The sequence below is a fragment of the Rhineura floridana genome, chromosome 14 (genome assembly GCF_030035675.1).
Source record: "Rhineura floridana isolate rRhiFlo1 chromosome 14, rRhiFlo1.hap2, whole genome shotgun sequence".
Lineage (NCBI taxonomy): Eukaryota > Metazoa > Chordata > Lepidosauria > Squamata > Rhineuridae > Rhineura > Rhineura floridana.
In genome coordinates this window covers 13,360,918-13,378,963 of record NC_084493.1, presented here as the reverse complement: position 1 = coordinate 13,378,963, position 18,046 = coordinate 13,360,918, and the positions used below count along the sequence as shown (strand labels likewise).

The window sequence follows — 18,046 nt, the reverse complement described above, 5'->3', positions numbered from 1 at the left end:
AATTGTAATCGAATTGAAGGCACATAACAGACACCACACAGAACAGTCTCATTTTGCTTGTTATTTAGGGTTTTGTCTAGAATGTCCATCCAAGCATGAATCACTCTTCTTATTTGAGTCAAAAGTCTTTGTCGCTTAATCACTTACTGTCTTTCTTTTCTATTATTACCTCAATATATTACCTCAATTCCCCTCTTGTGTAACATGCATTTGTGTGTGTGTGTGTTGATGATTTAACAAAGTACAAAATAGCATTGATTTTTTTGGAGTTAGATAATGCCAAGGTTGTGATAAAATTGAAAATGAGTTGGTGTGACTTCAAAACATTGAACTTTCCAATATTAACTATTCATTTCCTTTGGCAGTGCAAGCTTCTTTCCGTCCTCCCCCATGCCCCAAAATGCTAATCTCACATGACCACAGTTTTAAGTCACTGTTTTTAAATGCATATTTCTGAATGTTGGACTTTGTGTGTGGCAGCTGCTGCTGCTGTTGTTTTAAAAGTTATGCCTGGTTGAAATAATATAAGTTCTATATTCCTATGTTACTTCCTGTAGGAAATAGAGGATCTTCGGAAACAGGGTGAAATCATACCAGAGCTGATGACAGAATGCGAAACAGTATCTCAGAAATTGCAGGTATGAGTGGCTACTGATATTTAGTATATGTTTTCGGTTTTTAAAGAAATATTATAGTTGGCTTAAGGCCTATAACCAGAATGTTTATGTTGGAGAAAGGCAAAAGTGTATAGTTCATCCTGGATGATGATAACTTAGGTAGAGATAGGAAGGTGCAGGAAAATCCATTTCCCTCATTTTTCACACCTCTTATCTACTCATTTTTGTTTCTCAGCAAGTTACTCCCACTGGTATAATGATAACACGGAAGGAAAGCTTTAAAGGCACCCTGTCTACTCCGGGCAGCTACAGAAGAATTTATTTATTTTTATTTATTGTTAAATTGATATCGCACCATCCCAAGAGCAGCCCAGGGCAGCAAACAATAAGTGATAAAACGCTAAACACATATTTTAAAACATCTTAAGAACAATTACAATACTGATGCAAACTGAGATAAGGTGCCTGCTTGTTGAAAGAGGAAGGTCTTCAGTAGCGTCGAAAAGAACAGACCTGTCGAATATGTAAGGGGAGGGAATTCCCAAGATTTTAATGGTTTTGAGGCCTGTTACAGAGCAAATGTTCTGAAGTTAGCACAGGTATAGGAGGGGAAAGGGGGACTCTCTGAGCACATGTCTCTAAAAGTCACCTTGGGGTCTGAGGACTCAAATAAGTCATTGGCCTACAGAGTTGGGGAATAATTGCAGAACAACCAGATATAAACACATGCTTAAAGTTATTTCATTATATTAGGGTGCAATTGGGTGGAATACTACTTCCACATTTGTTTTCTTATCTCCACAAAATAATGACAGCAGTACATTTAGGGAGGGGCCTGAAATATTCTGGTGGGGAGAGGTTCCCTGTGCTGAAGCCTTGGTTGCTCCCCAGTGCTGTTGGCACTCCACTGAATTAGCTAGAACGAGCTATAACCAGGGATGATTCCAACTTCTGTCTTGGATGTTCAAGCCTGTAGAAGACGCACCTTGTTTTGCAATGCAGGAGTGGCTTCACACGTGAATCTTTTATCTCTACATGTGCATCATGAATTGGGTGGGGAAATGTAGTATGGGAATCTGCCCTACAGGGCAATGCATTTTAAGGGCAGGTTTCCTTTGATGCCATCAAATCCATTGCTGGAGAGCTTCAAGATTTATTTTTTTCCCTTGCTGTCTTAATGCACGTTCAGCCAATAAGTTTCCAGAATTTCTCTTATTTTGGGGTTTTTTTTTAAAAAAAAAACAGTTCCAAAATAAAACTATTGTTTCCAAGACACTATTTTGTCACGCTGTATTTGAGGGTGGGGGAACAGGAGATAAACCAATTCAGATAATGTTTAGAACAAATTCTGAAACACTAGCAGTGACAGTAATGTATACCAAGTAGGGCATATAAATTCTAGCCAAATGTACAACACTGCCCAAAGTGACCTTATTCAATGCTAAGCGCCTCTTTCCCTTAAACCTACATCCTTCTGTTCAGTAGTCAGATTAAAATAATAGCTTCTCCCCCTTCCCTCACGCGCGCCTGAGTTTGCTTGCAGGTGTGCTGGAGACTTTAAATAGAGATGCAGAGATAGGGGTAGGACGTTTGCTCTTGTACATGCCATTGTTAAGACTTTTCTGCAACTTTCTTTTTAAGGCTGCTGAGAAAAGGAATAAAGACCTGGAGGACAAAGTCAGAGCTCTAAGGACAGAGGTTGAAGAAAGCAAACACAGACAAAACAACCTTAAGACTGAGTTGCAGACTTTTTTAGATGTACTAGATGGAAAAATCGATGAATTACATGACTTCCGGCAAGGACTATCTAAACTGGGAGTTGACAATTAGGGAATAGCAACATTCTATTTTATTATTTTATTTTGTAAACTAACATTTGCTGGGTGTGCATTTTAATCCTAAATGTCTGTTTCACAAAAAAAAAGCAACTAGAGTATTCTTGTTTGCAATGTGATTTGTACATAGAAGTTAAAAGATTTCTTTTTTTTCCCCTCCTTTCCAAAAACTGCTGTTCCCTTTCTTCTTCTTTTAAAATATTGTTTTGCTGCTTCTGGCCTTTGAGGGTTTGTGAACAGGTGGGGGAAGGATCTTGCCTCAGGAAAATGGAGCTAGACCTACCTTTAAAATGAATATGCAGTTAGTTGTGGGAGGGAAATCTCTATTTTAAGGGCTGCTGCAACCATAGAAACAGGAAGCAAGTCTTTCCCTAATCTTGATTATCAAGCCCCATGCAGTTTTATTCCTCCCCCTCCCTTGTGGAGCAGAAAATAAGACAAGATGCTTGCAATGTGTCAACAGGCTTGGGGGGGGGAATGAAGATGGGACCAGCCGTTGGCAAGTAGAGAGACACTCTGTCAGTAGGTGCCCAGAACAAATTAGTAGATGCCTTAGGAACAAATTGTGAAGTCTCATTTAAAGAATTCAACGGTGTTTTGTTTGTTTATAAATAATACCTGTGAGGCCTTTTCATACAGAATTTGCCATGTTCAACAAGGTGCACTTAAAGACCAGTGTAGAAATTGCAATGTGTTTGGGTCTGGTGCTTTGCACTTCAGATACAATGGATGCACACTATCCAAAGGTAGTTGAAGATTTCCTCACCTTTGAGGTTTTTTTTTTAAAGTGTATGTTACATAATAGCCATCAGAATGACAGGGAAATGGGCACTCTTCCCAGGATCCATGGTCAGTTCACTCCCAGAGCAAAGGCTGTCAATAGTTGGCCTTACAAAGGGTGTAAGGAACTGACTGCTAAACCACTTTGGGAATTGTAGCTCTGGGAGGGGAATAGGGGTCTCCGAACAACATTCGGCACCCTTAATGAACCACAGTTCCCAGGATTCTTTGGGGGACACCATGACGGTTTAAAGCTTTAAATGTATAGTGCAGATGGAGTTTCAGTCACACCAGTGATAATGGTTAGTACTGCTGTGTCCCCTAACTCACCTCTTCTGCCTGCTATGCAGAGGTGTGAAGGCTCAAGCGTGCAAAGTATGTGCCCTGCTTATCATTGAGCTACATCCCTTTCCATTTTTCTGTCTTGTGCATTAAGCTGCTGCTGCTTCTAACTACATTTTAAAACTGCAGGAGGGGATTCACTGCTTTTATTCACAGTTCTCTTCCTTTTTGTGCGTGCCAGTCCAAGGGTGTACAATGCATTCTTTATTCTTAATAAAAAGCCACCTTTTTAGTGAAGTGTTGATAGCCCAACGTTTGGTGGACTGCAGGTGGCCTGTGACTCTCTTATCTCATAATATGCAAAGGATGAAAACAACTGTTTAAATGTCAGTTTTCATTCTTGCAGGGGCAGCTAGTTTAGCGGAAGCTTTGATGAGTTTGTCGAGGAAGTTTGCAACAGCTCCTTAGCTGCTGAAAGCTTCTGTTTTCCCTTATCCACTGTCAAAACGGTTAGCTCTGCTCTGAATTGCAGAGCAGCATGGTACTGTATAATGGTGATGGAGCCTCACAATGATAGCATGAGTTGCTGTCTAATGTCACAGAACTGAGAGGGAGGGAGAAGAGTGTCTGGCTGCTGTTGTCTGAGCTGCACGGATTCTTGGATGGCTTTACAAGAGAATTAGACAAATTCTTGGAGGATAAGGCTATCAGTGGCTGCTGACCCTGATGTCTATGTTCTACCTTCACTGTTGGAGACAGTATACTTCTGCATACTGCCCTGGGCTCCTACTGGGAGAAAGGGCGGGATAGAAATCTAATAATACATACATACATACCAGTTGCTGAAAACTGCAGGAGGGGAGAGTCCTCTTGCACTCAGGTCCTGCTTGCGGGCTCCCCATCTGGTTGGCCACTGTGAACAGGCTGCTATACTAGATGGGCCATTGGCCTGATCCAATAGAGCTCTTCTGATGTTCTCATTCTAGAGAGCTGAGGTTGGTAGATGGGCCTAGAGAAGTAGGCATGGGCCTGTGAAGACAGCAGGACCCAGAGAGACGTAGGAAAGAGGATTAGAACAGTGTGTGGTCCAGAGAGAGGAGTCTGAGAGAAGAGTTAGAAGAGAAGAGAGGCGCAATTAGCCACGACCTGCATAGGCAAGGAAGGTTCACAAAACAGATTTGATATAACCAGCTTAACATGGGGCTGCACTCATAGCCTTCCTTAATTTGCATCCGTCAGCTCTTGAGAACAACATTACTGGCTGACCCCTAAACCTCTCTAGTTCATCTTTCTCTCAGAACTTCTTGGAACCAAACATTCATTCACACACACACACCCGTGCCTCAAATCCAATCTTTTGCTGTTTGAGTCTCCCCATAGTGCACTTTCCTAGTGCCAGGGGGTTTTTGGGGTATGTGTGTGGAGGTGGAGGGTGTCACACCTTCTCTTTCCAGTCAGGCGACTTAGCTGTGATAGGCTGAGCATCATGGTCTTCTGAGCCATGTGCTTTTCTCCTGCAATTAAAACATGGAGGCGGTTATACGTCAGTAGCAAATTCCTTGACATTTTAAAACTGAAAGCAGGAGGCTTGTAGAAAACCTACAGCCGCTATAAATAACATCAAGGCTGCGTTGTTGTAATTTCTTTTTTTTTAAAAAAAAATCGTTTTAAAGGCTTGTGTTTTTACACCCCAGCCTCTTCCTTAGTTTCCCATCTGCTGCACTGGTCTTGTGTTTTGGTAAGCTGGCCAGGAGAGACCACAGGTTTGCTGTTTTGACTGCTAAGTTGGCTACTTTAGTCTTCCCAGAATGTGGACCTGTCTGAACAGCTATTGGAAGATTTCAGTATAATTCCAAATATTTTCCCCTCCTTTTGGGGCGGCTATGAACTGGAGCAGTCATGATCAACAGGTGTTTAAATAACCATAGCTCAGTAGAAGAGCACAGCCTTTACATGAGAAGGCCCCAAGTTAAATCCCTGGCATTTCCACTAAAAAGGATCAGGTAGCAGGTTATGGGAAGGACCTGTCTCTGTTAAAGATCCTGGGCTTTGGACTAAAACTTGGAGTGGATTCTACTGCCCCACTGACATGGAGCCACCAGCTGCCATTGCCCTGGAGAAATACTGTCAGTCACAGTTAGGATACATCTGCACCATACATTTAAAGCACTGTGATATCACTTTAACAGTCATGTTTTCCTCCAAAGAATCCTGAGAACGGTTGTTTGTAAAGGGTGCTGAGAGTTGTTAAAAAAGGTAAAGGTGTCGCTGCACTTGTAGTGCGAGTCGTTTCCGACTCTTAGGGTGACGTCTTGCGACGTTTACTAGGCAGACCGTATATATGGGGTGGGATTGCCAGTTCCTTCCCTGGCCTTTCTTTACCCCCCAGCATAGGCCGGGTCCCCCTCACAGAGCTACAGTTCCCAGAGTTCCCTGGGAAGAGGGATTGATTGTTAAGACAACTCTGGGAATTGTAGGACTGTGAGGGGGAATAGGGGTCTCTTAACAACTCTCAGCACCCTTAACTACCATTCCCAGGATTCTTTGGGGGAAGCCATAATGGTTTAAAATGGTATAATAGTGCTTCAAATGTATAGTGAGGATGGTGGCCTCAGTCGGTCAATACTGAGCTAGATTAAAAAAGTCTGATCTTGTCTAAAGTTGCCTTTTACGTTACCATGCCCAATACGCTGAATCTGGCTGCTAAAGCAATCTCCTAAGGTGTGGTAAAATGTTTGCCCATGATAAAAATAAATGGCAAAAGAATGCACGCAAATGTTGAGCCTCTCAGAGGATTTTGCACATCATGCCTCTGCGGCTTTATTTATTAATTGAATGAGTTACTAACCGAGGTGCGTTGCCTGCACAAAGTGGTTGGCAGCATGAATTTAAAAGGCATCAGAAAACATCATAACCACTAGCTGACAAACTGAACAAAATTGCAATTTCAAAACCATCCATTTAAAACCAGCAACAAACTTTTTCCAAGCAGGGTGTATTAACCAAAGGCAGGCTAGAATAAAAACACCGAGAGCTGCTTTCATCCATAGCATTACTTCATGCGTTCCCCACAGCGTTGGCACGGCTGAGCCAAGGGCCCGCCTATCTCTGTCCAACAGCATGAAGTCCAGATAAAAGGCAGTGAGCAGCAAAGAGAAAGAGGTCGAAGCATACTCACTGCTGGCATCAATGTGGACCACCCCAAGCCCTGTGAGACATCTCAGGCCAGACACCTCTCCAGGCAAGGCGATGGAAGAGCTTTACACTTGTATTTTTCCTCACTGGTCGTGCTCTGTAACTGGAAAGCTCATACAACAGGGATGGAGGACTTCTGGCCCTCCATATGGCGCTGGATTACAACAGATGGTGGATCTGTTTTTACTGATAGTTTCATGTGTTGCTTTATAGCATTATTTATTATGTTATCAGTATTTATTTCATTTCTATCCCACCTTTCCTCCAAGGAGCTCAAGGTGGCATGCAGAGACCATGAAGTTCCTGAGCCTCTCCTTGACAGTCTTGGTGTGAATATTGAAGTCGCCCAGTGCCACCAGTCTGGGAGTCTTCAGCATCATACCTAAGACCACTCAGGTGGGAAGACTGTTAGGTAGCGGGCTGGACAGGACACCAACAAAATCCCCATTCTGTTCTGTCTACTTTATCCTCAAGAGCAAGCCCTCTAAATTATAAGACTGCCATGTCTGGCACCTGGTCAGGAAGATGGAACTCATGACAGCTCTCTCCTCTGGGATCAAACCCTGGTTAGCCATGCATTTACCATTTAATGATCTGGCAATCAAAAACACCATTATCAGACCAGGTGGGGGGTGGGGTCCAGTAATTTGAAGGAACTTAATTGTGAGGTTGTCTTAAACATTGTATGTGGTATTCAGTAGTAATAAGATACCTTGAATGAAAAAAGGTACAACAAGGCATCTGTTAAACAACACTGCAAACATGCCATAAATATCTATGTATGTTCTCTTATTTATTTATTTTATTTTATTTAATTAAGCTTATATACCGCCCGACTAGCAACAGCTCTCTGGGCGGTGAACATTAAAAATACAATAAAAATAACACAATACAGTATATCACAATTCAAAACTGTACAAAAAACTACAGTCTAAAATCAAAATATAATAATTTAGAATTAACAGGAATTAAAATGCCTCAGAGAAGAGAAAGGTTTTAACCTGGCGCCGAAAAGATGATAGTGTCGATGCCAGGCGCACCTCCTCGGGGAGACCATTCCATAGTTCGGGGGCCACCACTGAGAAGGCCCTAGATCTTGTCACCACTCTCCGGGCTTCCCTATGAGTCGGAACCTGGAGGAGGGCCTTCGTAGTAGACCGTAGTGTAGAGGAAGAAGTGTTGATCCTGCTCAGTTAAATATTTTCATAGATAACTGAGGAATTTGTAGAGTGTCTAACCAGTGTGACATTTTACTGTGATCAAGCAAGGAGGTACGAAAATTACTTGGAAAACATCAAGGTGCCTATATATCAAAAACATGTTTATATGCATACATTTGTAAACTGTTTATTAACTGGCTTAGCTACTGGATTGGTTTTTTGTATTACTTTGTGGCTACTTACACCCCTGCTCTTAAGGACATTGAGCCACTCTGCATAAGCAGATAAAACACATAGTACTGAGGTCTTGAGACCTTAACATTTCAGACTCCAAGTGGGAGGGGCAGTGCATTTTTGCTGTTTTTTTTAACTCCAACAGCTTCATAAACATGGAAAACTAGCGTGCCTGGCAAAAAAGCTATGTTTTCATTGTATATTGGAAGGCTGGGAGAGAACTTCAAAGATGAAACTGGGGGTGCAAGCTCCAGCTGCCATTTTAAAAAGGTCCTGTCCCAAGACCTCTGTACCATGTAATTCATCTGCATGTGTAGATTCTCCCACTTCCTTGGATGCAATTCCCCATTGATTTGGTGGTGCTTTCACAAAAGTGTGCTTGGGATCTTAGCCTGAGGGCTGCTTTGTGTAAATAGCTGTGCCTGGGCAAAAGATGCATTTCTGGGATCTGTCAGTCACCCATTCACAGGATGACAGCCTCACCACTTGGTGGAAATCTTTATACACACAAGCAAGTCTCTCTTAAGAGGTTAAAAATATCTCTTATGGGAAATTGGTGCACAACGGCAACTTCAGATCGCAATAATCATGTGAAAAATGTAGCCATCTGCAGTGTTGGGATCTGTAATGTTACTGAAAGAACCAGAATAGCTGGATGGACATACGGCGATGTGCCAGATAATTCTTAGCATTTCTATAGCTCTTCCTGAGGTGTTCAATGTGCTGCACATAATCTTATCAGAGTAATACTTGCAGCAACTCTGGGAGACAGATCAGTATTACTATCTGCATACTGTAGATGGAGGAAAACCTTGTTTAGCTGGGTTTAAACCTAAGGGCACTGCTAAGGTCACAGTTCATACTTTGCTACTACCACCAGAGGCAAGACCTTGGCATCTGCAATGTACAATGCACTGCATAGATTGGACCAGCTGGCCTTTTGCAGCAGTTGGAAGCCACTGATAACAAGATTGTATCAGGTGTGTGACATAATTGAATGGATTTTCCCCAGTGTGGCTGGAGTGGACTTAATACCACGGAACTAGAGCACTTGTCTTGCATGCAGATTGGGCCAGTGCCATTGCTGAGTGGTCCCATCTCCTGTGATGGTGGGCCCGAAGGGGGTTGACCTTGGACGCTCACAGCCACCATCTTCAGTTTCTGACAGTGCCCCAGACGTTGAGTCATTTGGGGGCAATGTAGGGAGAATTGGCTGCCATCACAAACACAGAAGGTCAATTTATCTTGGCGTAACTCAAAAAGCCCTTTGCTTGGAGGACTACTGGCGAGGGTTGTCCTTGATGAGCTGCATATGTTCCACGTAGCAAGCTTTGGATCCATTCCTGTAGCGACAAGCACTGGATGATCAAGCACTGGATACATTCTTATCGTGAGGCCACATTCACACCATACATTTATTCCACTTTAAACAGTTGTGGCTTCCGCAAAGAATCCTAGGAAGTGTAGCTTGTAAAGGGTGTTGTGAGTTGTTAGGAGACCCCTTATGGAGCTACAGTTCCCAGAGTTCCCTGGGAAGAGGGATAGATTGTGAAACCACTCTCTTTAAACTGTAGCTCTGTGAGGAGAATAGGGTTCTCCTAACAACGCTCAGCACCCTTTAACAAACTAGATTTCCCAGGATTCTTTGGGGGAAGCCATGACTGTTTAAAGTGGAATAATTGTATGGTAGGAATATGGCCTCTGAACCATGAAGGTTCATAAAAGGATTGAGAAGTGAGACTGATCCTAAGCACAATTTCTCAGACGTATTTTTCGTTTTGAAGTCATAGCCATGATCCAGTGCAGAGTTAGGCATGTTTTAGCTTCCTGATTTTGATTTGTTTTGAGCATGCCTAATGGCATGTTGGTCGATACCCTTGGTGTTTAGTAAACACAGTGTGAGTTAAAGTGGTTTGCACAATCAATCTAGGCACTAGAGGGACTTAACTTGCACTTTCTGTTTTCTAAAACTGGTTAGCAATAATTTTATTTTAGCCATATGCCAACTAAGAAGAGAGGTTGTCCAAAAAAGGGGAAGTTACCTACAAGTTGATATCCTAAGTCTTGCACAATTGTTTTCAAATTGGTACACTTGTCTCCAGCGGGTGAGGAGGGGGAGAATTTAGTTAATAATGCTGGGAGAAAACAAATCAGCATTTAGAACTTGGTGTACTCCTACTGATGATGCATTCTGAAATTGAATGTTGATGTACAGAGCATTTAAAAAAATTAAAATGTATCTTTCCCTTGTAGTTAACAAATATCAAAGTATTCAGATATTGCTATACCAAATGTTTTTAAAATGAGAAGAGCCTTTAGTAATTTGCAACATGTTCTTGCCATTCTAAGTAAGGTTTAGTGAATGATGAATTAACTGATTATAAGAGTGTGGAGAAACACTGCAGTGATTAAACTGTATGTTTTTATCCAGGTATAAAATTAGAGTTAATCAACCTAGAGAAATTATTGCAGGTTAATTGGTGTGAGATTGGCTTTTACCTCGTTACTTGTCTCCTGTGAACAAGTATGTTTCCCCTCTCCTCCATGTCACTGACTATTAATTATACATTGATATGTGGAATCTCTTTTAGTAGCAGTAAATGATGGGCTTTTATATATTTGAAAAATCAAAACTTGATTTTTTTCTTTTATGAAACTTTTGTGATTTTTATCTGATTTTATTGTATTAGTCATTTATGTAATATATATGTATATATATATATATAAACAACAACACCAAACTTGTGTCTTAGTTCTCTCCTGATTTAATAAACTTCCAGTTTTCTCAATCATATTTTTTGTTACTTTGTGTTATATTTGGGAGAGTCCCCCTCCCCTTTCAAAATAAAAGCCCAACTTGAACTTGAATATATACAGGGCTCCTTAATTGGGTGCTGTTTGCAATAAACAGATGCAGCTACGGTTTAATTGTTTTTAATAGTGAATTTTGAACTGCTGGTGGCTGCCCTAATGCAGCTTGCAACTACTTTTGCAGTTGTATATGCATGCAGAGTAGAAAGGGGAATCCTCAGTACTGGGCACAATGAAACTTTTCGTCTGATCAAATAAGGTAACTCTCATGGGAACAGCCTTGGCTCAGTGACAGAGCATCTGCTTTGCATGCAGAAGGACCCAGGGTCCGTCCTGGCATCTCCAAGCAGTGCTGGGAAAAACTGCCTGAAACCCTGAAACCCTGCTGCCAGTCAGTGTAGACAATACTAAGCAAAATGGTCTGAGCCGGTATAAAGCAGCTTGCTACATTCCTAAGCTGCCTGCTGCTAGGTAGGAGTAAACAGGAGCTCTAAGAGGAAGAGTTTTGCAGACATTTATATTTTCCCCCATTTCAACCACCATAATATAGATCATGATTATTTTTCATATTACAGATTCAGCATAGTTATTGTTGAAACACTTGCCTGGAAAGCTGCTGCCAGTCAGAGTAGACAATGCTGGGCAAGATTGACCAGTGCCTTACAGAATAAGGCAACTTTGGGTTAAACTCAATGTTAGCCCAATTTCCAATGAGGTCAATTCATTTAAATGGGCCTGCATCATTTAAATTGGATGTGTCTAGCTCACTATTGTCTTCATTGATTGGCAACAACTCTCCAGGCAGCTGTCTCTTGCCAGGCTAGTTACACAAGATAATTTTAACTAGCAATGCCAGGGATTGAATCTGGGACCTTCTGTGTGCAAAACTACTGAGCCTCTGCCATTTAAAAAAAATGCTCTTGCTGGGTCTAGGAATGGGGAATAAATATGATTCAGTTTGCATTTAAAGGTGAATCCATCAAATTTCCACTTTCTACAGCAACATGAGAACTGAAACACAGCCATCCTTCCAAATTCACATGTGTCTGGTTGCAGAACTGTACTGCAGAAACCAAAGAACGCTTAACAGAAACGCACCCATGAGGGGAACGTGTGCACATCTTAGCAAAAACATACAAAAATTGCATTTTGTCAGGGAAAATTGGTTGGAAAAATGTGTACATTAGTTAAAACTACATACACAAATCTATTAAGAGACATTCACACTGAATTTTCAAGAGGATTAAAAAAATGCAGAAATGTGAAGAACTAAATATAAGACTGGAAAAATGAGAGATAACTAAAATGGACAGATCCTTCCATTCCTGTCTGGGTCCTGGTTATGAGAAAGGGACAAATCCACATTTCAAAGCCACAAGCACATTGCTAGCATGCCCTCATTGGATCACACTTGTTTCCTTTCTGCTTGACTCCATCCCTGCCACATTCTGCTTTCTGAGAAGTTGCCGTATGAGCATCCCAAAGTGCGAGCATGGAATGCTACGGCGTTGCTCACACTTAACTCTCACAGGCGCCAAGAGGGACGGAGGAAAAGAGCGATTTCACGTCATCTGTTGCCAAATGTTCTCTCCCTGCTAAAGCCATAGTGTTGCTGTCTTCAGGCCAGGAAGAGTCTGAGGGGGAATGTAAACAGCAACGTCAGACAGGGAGGACTAACTGTTAAGAGCCGGGTAGTTTCGTTGGAGGAACCCAGGCAACCGCTGTTGCTATGGGTACTATAGGCCTCGGTGATGGTGGCCTACAGGAACATTTCTGAAATGGGCTCCTAATTATAGTGTACCAAATCACCCACTCAAAAATAAGGACATCTTGGGTAAGTTTGACAAAACCCTTTACTTTTAAATATGACACAGAAATCCAGGCAGAAAATAACACCATTTATACAGTTGTGCTCTCAAACACACCAGTATGGTGTAAGAGAGATAGTGTGGTATAATAGTTAAAATGTCACAGTCACAGTCTCTCAGCCTAACCTACCTCACAGGGTTGTTGTGAGGATAAAATGGAGAGGGAGGAGATCCACATATGCCACATCTTGAGCTCCTTGGTGGGGTATGTGATGATCCTGTATTAGTGTAAATAGGGTAAGTGCTGTTTGTTTAGAAGATACATGGTAAGTGGAGTGAAAGAGGAGGGGGAGTGAATGGGCAGTAGAATGCTGGATGATTGGCTGGATGTTTAAAATGGCTGACAGTATAAAAGGAAGAATGTCAGGTAAATCTGGGTGGATGTGAAGTGGACGCTGGTGGACGTTGGTGGACTTGAGAGGGTTGTTTTGGTGGGTTTTGAGAGGAGATTGTGTGGAGAGTTGGTGGATGTGAGGAGAGGGTGGAGTTCGGATTAATATTAAGACCAGTACCTCAGGAATAGATGTAACCATATGCTTAAGTGCCTTTTAAAGAAATCTTGTTATCTTTGTTATTCAATAAATACTTTTGGTTTACCAAAGGCCTGATCCTTGGCTGGGGTTTCACAGACCAGAAGGGAGGGTAAGGTAAATACCAAGGCTGAAGGATAACAAATGGTGGCAGCGGGGAAGGGTAGAATAACACCACAAGCAGTCTGAGTAAATCAAAGGGATTAGGACAGCTTAAGCACACAGTCACAGAGGTAACCTAATTGAGGGAGACTCAGGCCGAGTCTCTGGGAATACTGGTTATAGGTCGTGACTGGTGGTGCTGCCTAGCAGGGGGATCTGTTGAGATTTGTGCTAGAGCGGGGAGAGAAACCATAAGAAAGGACAGTCCAGACTGGTGGAGTCCCTGGTGGTGCCTACAGACAGGCAGTAACCACGAGCAGGTAGGAACCTGACAGGGAGAGCCAGGGAAAGGCGTCACAGGGTACAACTGCAATAAAGTAAAAAATAAAAATGCACCATTAGCGAGGTGTATTCATGGTGTTATGGGGCTTCATTGACATGGGTACGCACATTTTTGGAAAGTTACCCACAAGCCCTCACTTTGCATTTCAAGTGGACTTGTGTTTATATGTCTTTGAGGCTGTATTCATCCTGATATGCTACTCTTTTAGGGCTGGGGGTAGGTTTGGAAGTGAGAACAGATGTCAAAAATGTGGAAATGTGTTAAGTTCTCAAAAAGGTTTTTGACAGTATGCAAATATTTACATGTAACCAATTAACCAGGTAAGGGGCAGACAAGATATTTTAACTGATCAACAGGCTTAGTTTATTGGAGTGATCTGTAGACAGATGTGGCAAAAGTTGCAATCCCATATGCCTGGGGGGGGGGATCTGTGACCCTCCAGAGGTTGCTGAACTACAACTCCAATCATCCCTGGCCCTTAGCCATCCTGGCTGAGGCTGCTGGGAACTGGAGTCTGGAGAGCCACAGGTTCCCCATCCTTGCTGCATTTGCAAGCCTAGGTCACACATTCAAACCATCAATTTAAAGCGCTCTTATCCCACTTTAACAGTTAGGGAGAATCCTGGGAAGTGTAGCTTGTTAAGTGTGCTGGGAATGGTAGCTCTGTGAGGTCAGCACCCTTTATCAGCACCAACAGTTCCCATGATGTTTTGAGGATCCACCCTTTTCCTGTGAATGTAATGTGTTTTAATTGTGTTAATACTGTATTTTGATTTTCTGTCACGCTCCCTGGAACCTACTGATGAATAGGGATGGGTGAGAATTTCGATTGTTTGCATTCCCAGCAGAATTTATCAAATTCGCAATTTCTGAAACAGTATGAGAACCGAAACCCAGCCATCCTTCGAAATTCGCATTTATTAGAATTTTGGGATGCAGTTACAAAAATGCATATGTTAGGGGGAAGTGTGCCTACAAATGAATACCTGAGTGAAAACAGCATGCAAAAAGGCACAAAATGATAAGAAATGGCTTGCAAAAATGTGTACCTTTGTCAAAACTGCCTACAGAAATGTGTTTACTTGGAGAAATTCACACTAAAATGGTGGAGAATTTTCATGAGGATTTAAAAAAAAATATTCACAGATTGCTGCAGAAATGTAGAGAACTGAATTTAACATTGGAAAAATGAGAAACTGAGAGGACTGAAACGGACAGATCTTTCCATCCTTACTGGTGAAGGGCGGGCAGTAAATGTAATCATAATCCTCATCCCTTGAGGAAAGCCATGACTATTAAAGTGATTGGTGATCACGGGCAGAAGGAAGTATAGCCATGGGGAGGTGGTGAATAACCATAGAAGCTGAGGGCAAGGCTATCTACACCTTGTTCCTTGCTGCCACTTCTCTCATGGATGGGTTCCTCGTTGCTCATCTGCTGTGCCCACTGGCCTGTGTTGTGTTGTTAATGCCAGATCAGTAAATAATAAGACCACATTCATCCATGATTTGATCACGGATGAAGGTGCCGATTCGGTGTGCGTTACCGAGACCTGAGTGGGTGAGCTGGGAGGAATTGATCTGACCCAGCTTTGCCCACCTGGGTACTCGGTGCAACACCAGCACAGGCTGCAGGAAAGGGAGGGAGGAGTTGCTGCAGTCTACAGAACTTCCATCTCTGTCGCCAGGAAACAGTTCCGTCTTAGAGCTGGCTGTGAGGGCCTGCTCCTGGTGTCTGGCCAAGGAGACAGGAAATTATCCTCCATTCAGCCATGCAAGAAGCATGATGGGAGTTCATGGGCACATTCCAGCCAGGCAAAAATTCTGAAGGGGCAGGGCTGGGTGAGGGATGTGTTTGGGAAAAGGAAGCCTGGCGGGAGAGGGAAAGACTTTGGGAGAGTCCCAAGGGCCAGATAGAGGCCTGAAGGGCCACATCCAGCTCCCAAGCGTCAGGCTTCCTAACCCCTGGTCTAGCTGTTGTTTTCCTTCATGAGACCTTCTCCCACTCACTTCAGTGGAGGTGGCAGTTCTATGAATGAAGCGAATGGGAAGCCGACACGAGCAGGAGTTCTGTATCTGCATTTGTTGTTTTTTTTTAAAAAATTAAAAGGTGAGCTTGAATCAGTTAATGGCCAAGAGTTAGGAATTTCTTGGTTGGTTCCAATCTCACCTCACCCCGTGGACTGAGTAAGAGGCAGTTTTCAGCAAACCACTATGCCTAAGAAAATTTGTGCTTCTGGAAAGGAACTTGGTATCAATTGGCCTTCAGTGAACTCATGTGGCTGTGCGCTTATCAGTTTGGAAGTAAAACAGGTCCACCGAAAACTAAGGGAGTGGCTCTTATCCTCTATGTGTTCAGGGGACTCAGCAGTCTTTAAAAAAAACAAAGAACTCAGCACTGCATAAGTCTGACGATTAAAGTTTCTTTTTAAACAAAACAAAATAAAAACTGCCTCAGAAGTACTTGTGAGACTCCTTAGCCTACAAAGCCTCTAAGTATATAGTAAGAGATAATATACTATATATTCAGCTAAGTCTACTTAGACTTAGTTGAATAGACCCACTGTAGACCCATTGAAATGAATGAACCTAAGTTTATCAATTTAATGGGTCTACTCTACATAGGACTTAGCTGAATACAATCCTAAGTATCCTGGAGAAAGAGATTATTATAGCTGTGCAGCAGCATAGTGGCAAATCCAGAAGTGCAGGGTCCCTTCCCGATAGTCATGTCATGGCTCTTCACTTGCTTCTCCTCCATCATCATCTCCACACTCCTCAGTCCTTCCCGTGTGCCTTCTCCCACAACAGACGTTCCCAGAAGCCAATCAGCCTGGAAGGGGAGTGTGTTAGCTACTGAGAAGAGTCTTCTCAGTGAGTCTCAGTCTTCTCACTGAAAAGAGTCTTCTCAGTGGCTGCCTTACCTCCTTTCGCTCTGATTGGCTTCAATCAGCAGGAAAGGACAAGGAAGCATGTTAGAAGGTTCTTAGCGGCCAACACACTTCCCTTTCATACTGATTGGCTTGTAGGATGCTGGAGACATAGGGACCCTGCTGGAATCCTGGTCCCAAAAAAGTAAGGGGTCTAAGACACCTCCCCAAGACCCTGTACAAGTACACCCCTGCTGTGTGGTCACATTTCCCTCCCAGTACTCTACAGCAGGTATGGAGAACCTGTGGCCCTCCAGATGTTGCTGAACTGCAACAGCCCTGGCCTGACCATGGTCTTGCTGGGGTGGACGGGAGCTGTAGTTCAGCAACACCTGAAGAGCCAAAGGTTCCCTGCCCTAAGGAGGAAGGAAAGGAAAAAGACTTCTTTACCCTTTCTTATGTTCCGGATACATTATTACATATACACATGTAAGCTGGATAGCTATAGCACGTTTTTAGTTCAGGGTGAGGAGACAGCCACAAACCTGGACTCTCTGGCACTTTATAGGGGATGCATCACACGATTTGATTGCAGAGTCCACTTCTCTGCCTGTGGTTGAAGCTCACAATATTTTGGAACACTGAGCTGGAGTTCAACGGCCAGCTTTACCGATGCTTTTTGTTATTGCCTTTTCCCCCCTCCGGTGGCATTGCTGCTTCCCATTAGCTCTGCCTAATATCAGATGTTCAAAAACAGCTTTAATCTAAAGGCAGGCCATCGTACATTTCAAAGGGACAAAGACACACACCATAAGCCTACACCTCTGCTGCCGTCAAACCTAACAAGCATGGGAACAATAAAGCCCAACCAAAAACCAAGGCCGTCTCCCTGCTGTGTCCATTGTAAACAAGCGGCTGAATTTTGCCCCTCAAATTGCACATGCAACTGTGGCAGCCAAACTCCGGTGGCTCTTTTCACTGCTCTGGGAAAGTCTTTGATCAACTCTGGCTGAGAAGCAGGCTTCCTCCTTCACAGGGACACCAGAAGCTGCCTTCTATCGAGTCACACCATTGGTCCATCTAGCTCAGTACTGTTTACGCTGACTGGCAGCAGCTCTCTAGTGTTTTAGCCAGGAGTCTCTCCCAGCCCTACCTGGAGATGCTGTCACCCAGCAGCAGTCACCCAGCAGCAGCCTTTACTTTAGGATGCCCCAGAGGAGGACAGAGAAAGGAGACGGGGGCACACCAGTGGCACAGTGAGACACTAGCAAATTTGGGCACGTTTTCCACCCCAGCTAGTTATTAGAAGCCCTTGTAACGAAGATGGTGTTTGCACATTTCCTCCTCCCTCCCAGTCCATTTTCCTTTTACATCATGCCCTTTTAAGTCTGAGGGCAGGAACAGTTTTTTTTTTTTAAAG

The 18,046-nt window shown here is 43.0% G+C and overlaps 1 protein-coding gene across 1 annotated transcript in view; it reads left to right on the top strand.

Annotated features, from left to right (window-relative positions):
• HOMER2 (homer scaffold protein 2) overlaps nt 1–2,553 on the top strand; it is an 83,962-nt gene extending 81,409 nt beyond the window's left edge. The window contains exons 8-9 of the mRNA XM_061595726.1: nt 558–638; nt 2,259–2,553. Coding sequence (XP_061451710.1) covers nt 558–638; nt 2,259–2,447 — 270 coding nt within the window. The 3' untranslated portion in view covers nt 2,448–2,553. The remainder of the gene's footprint in view (nt 1–557; nt 639–2,258) is intronic.
• The last annotated feature ends 15,493 nt before the right edge of the window (nt 2,554–18,046 follow it).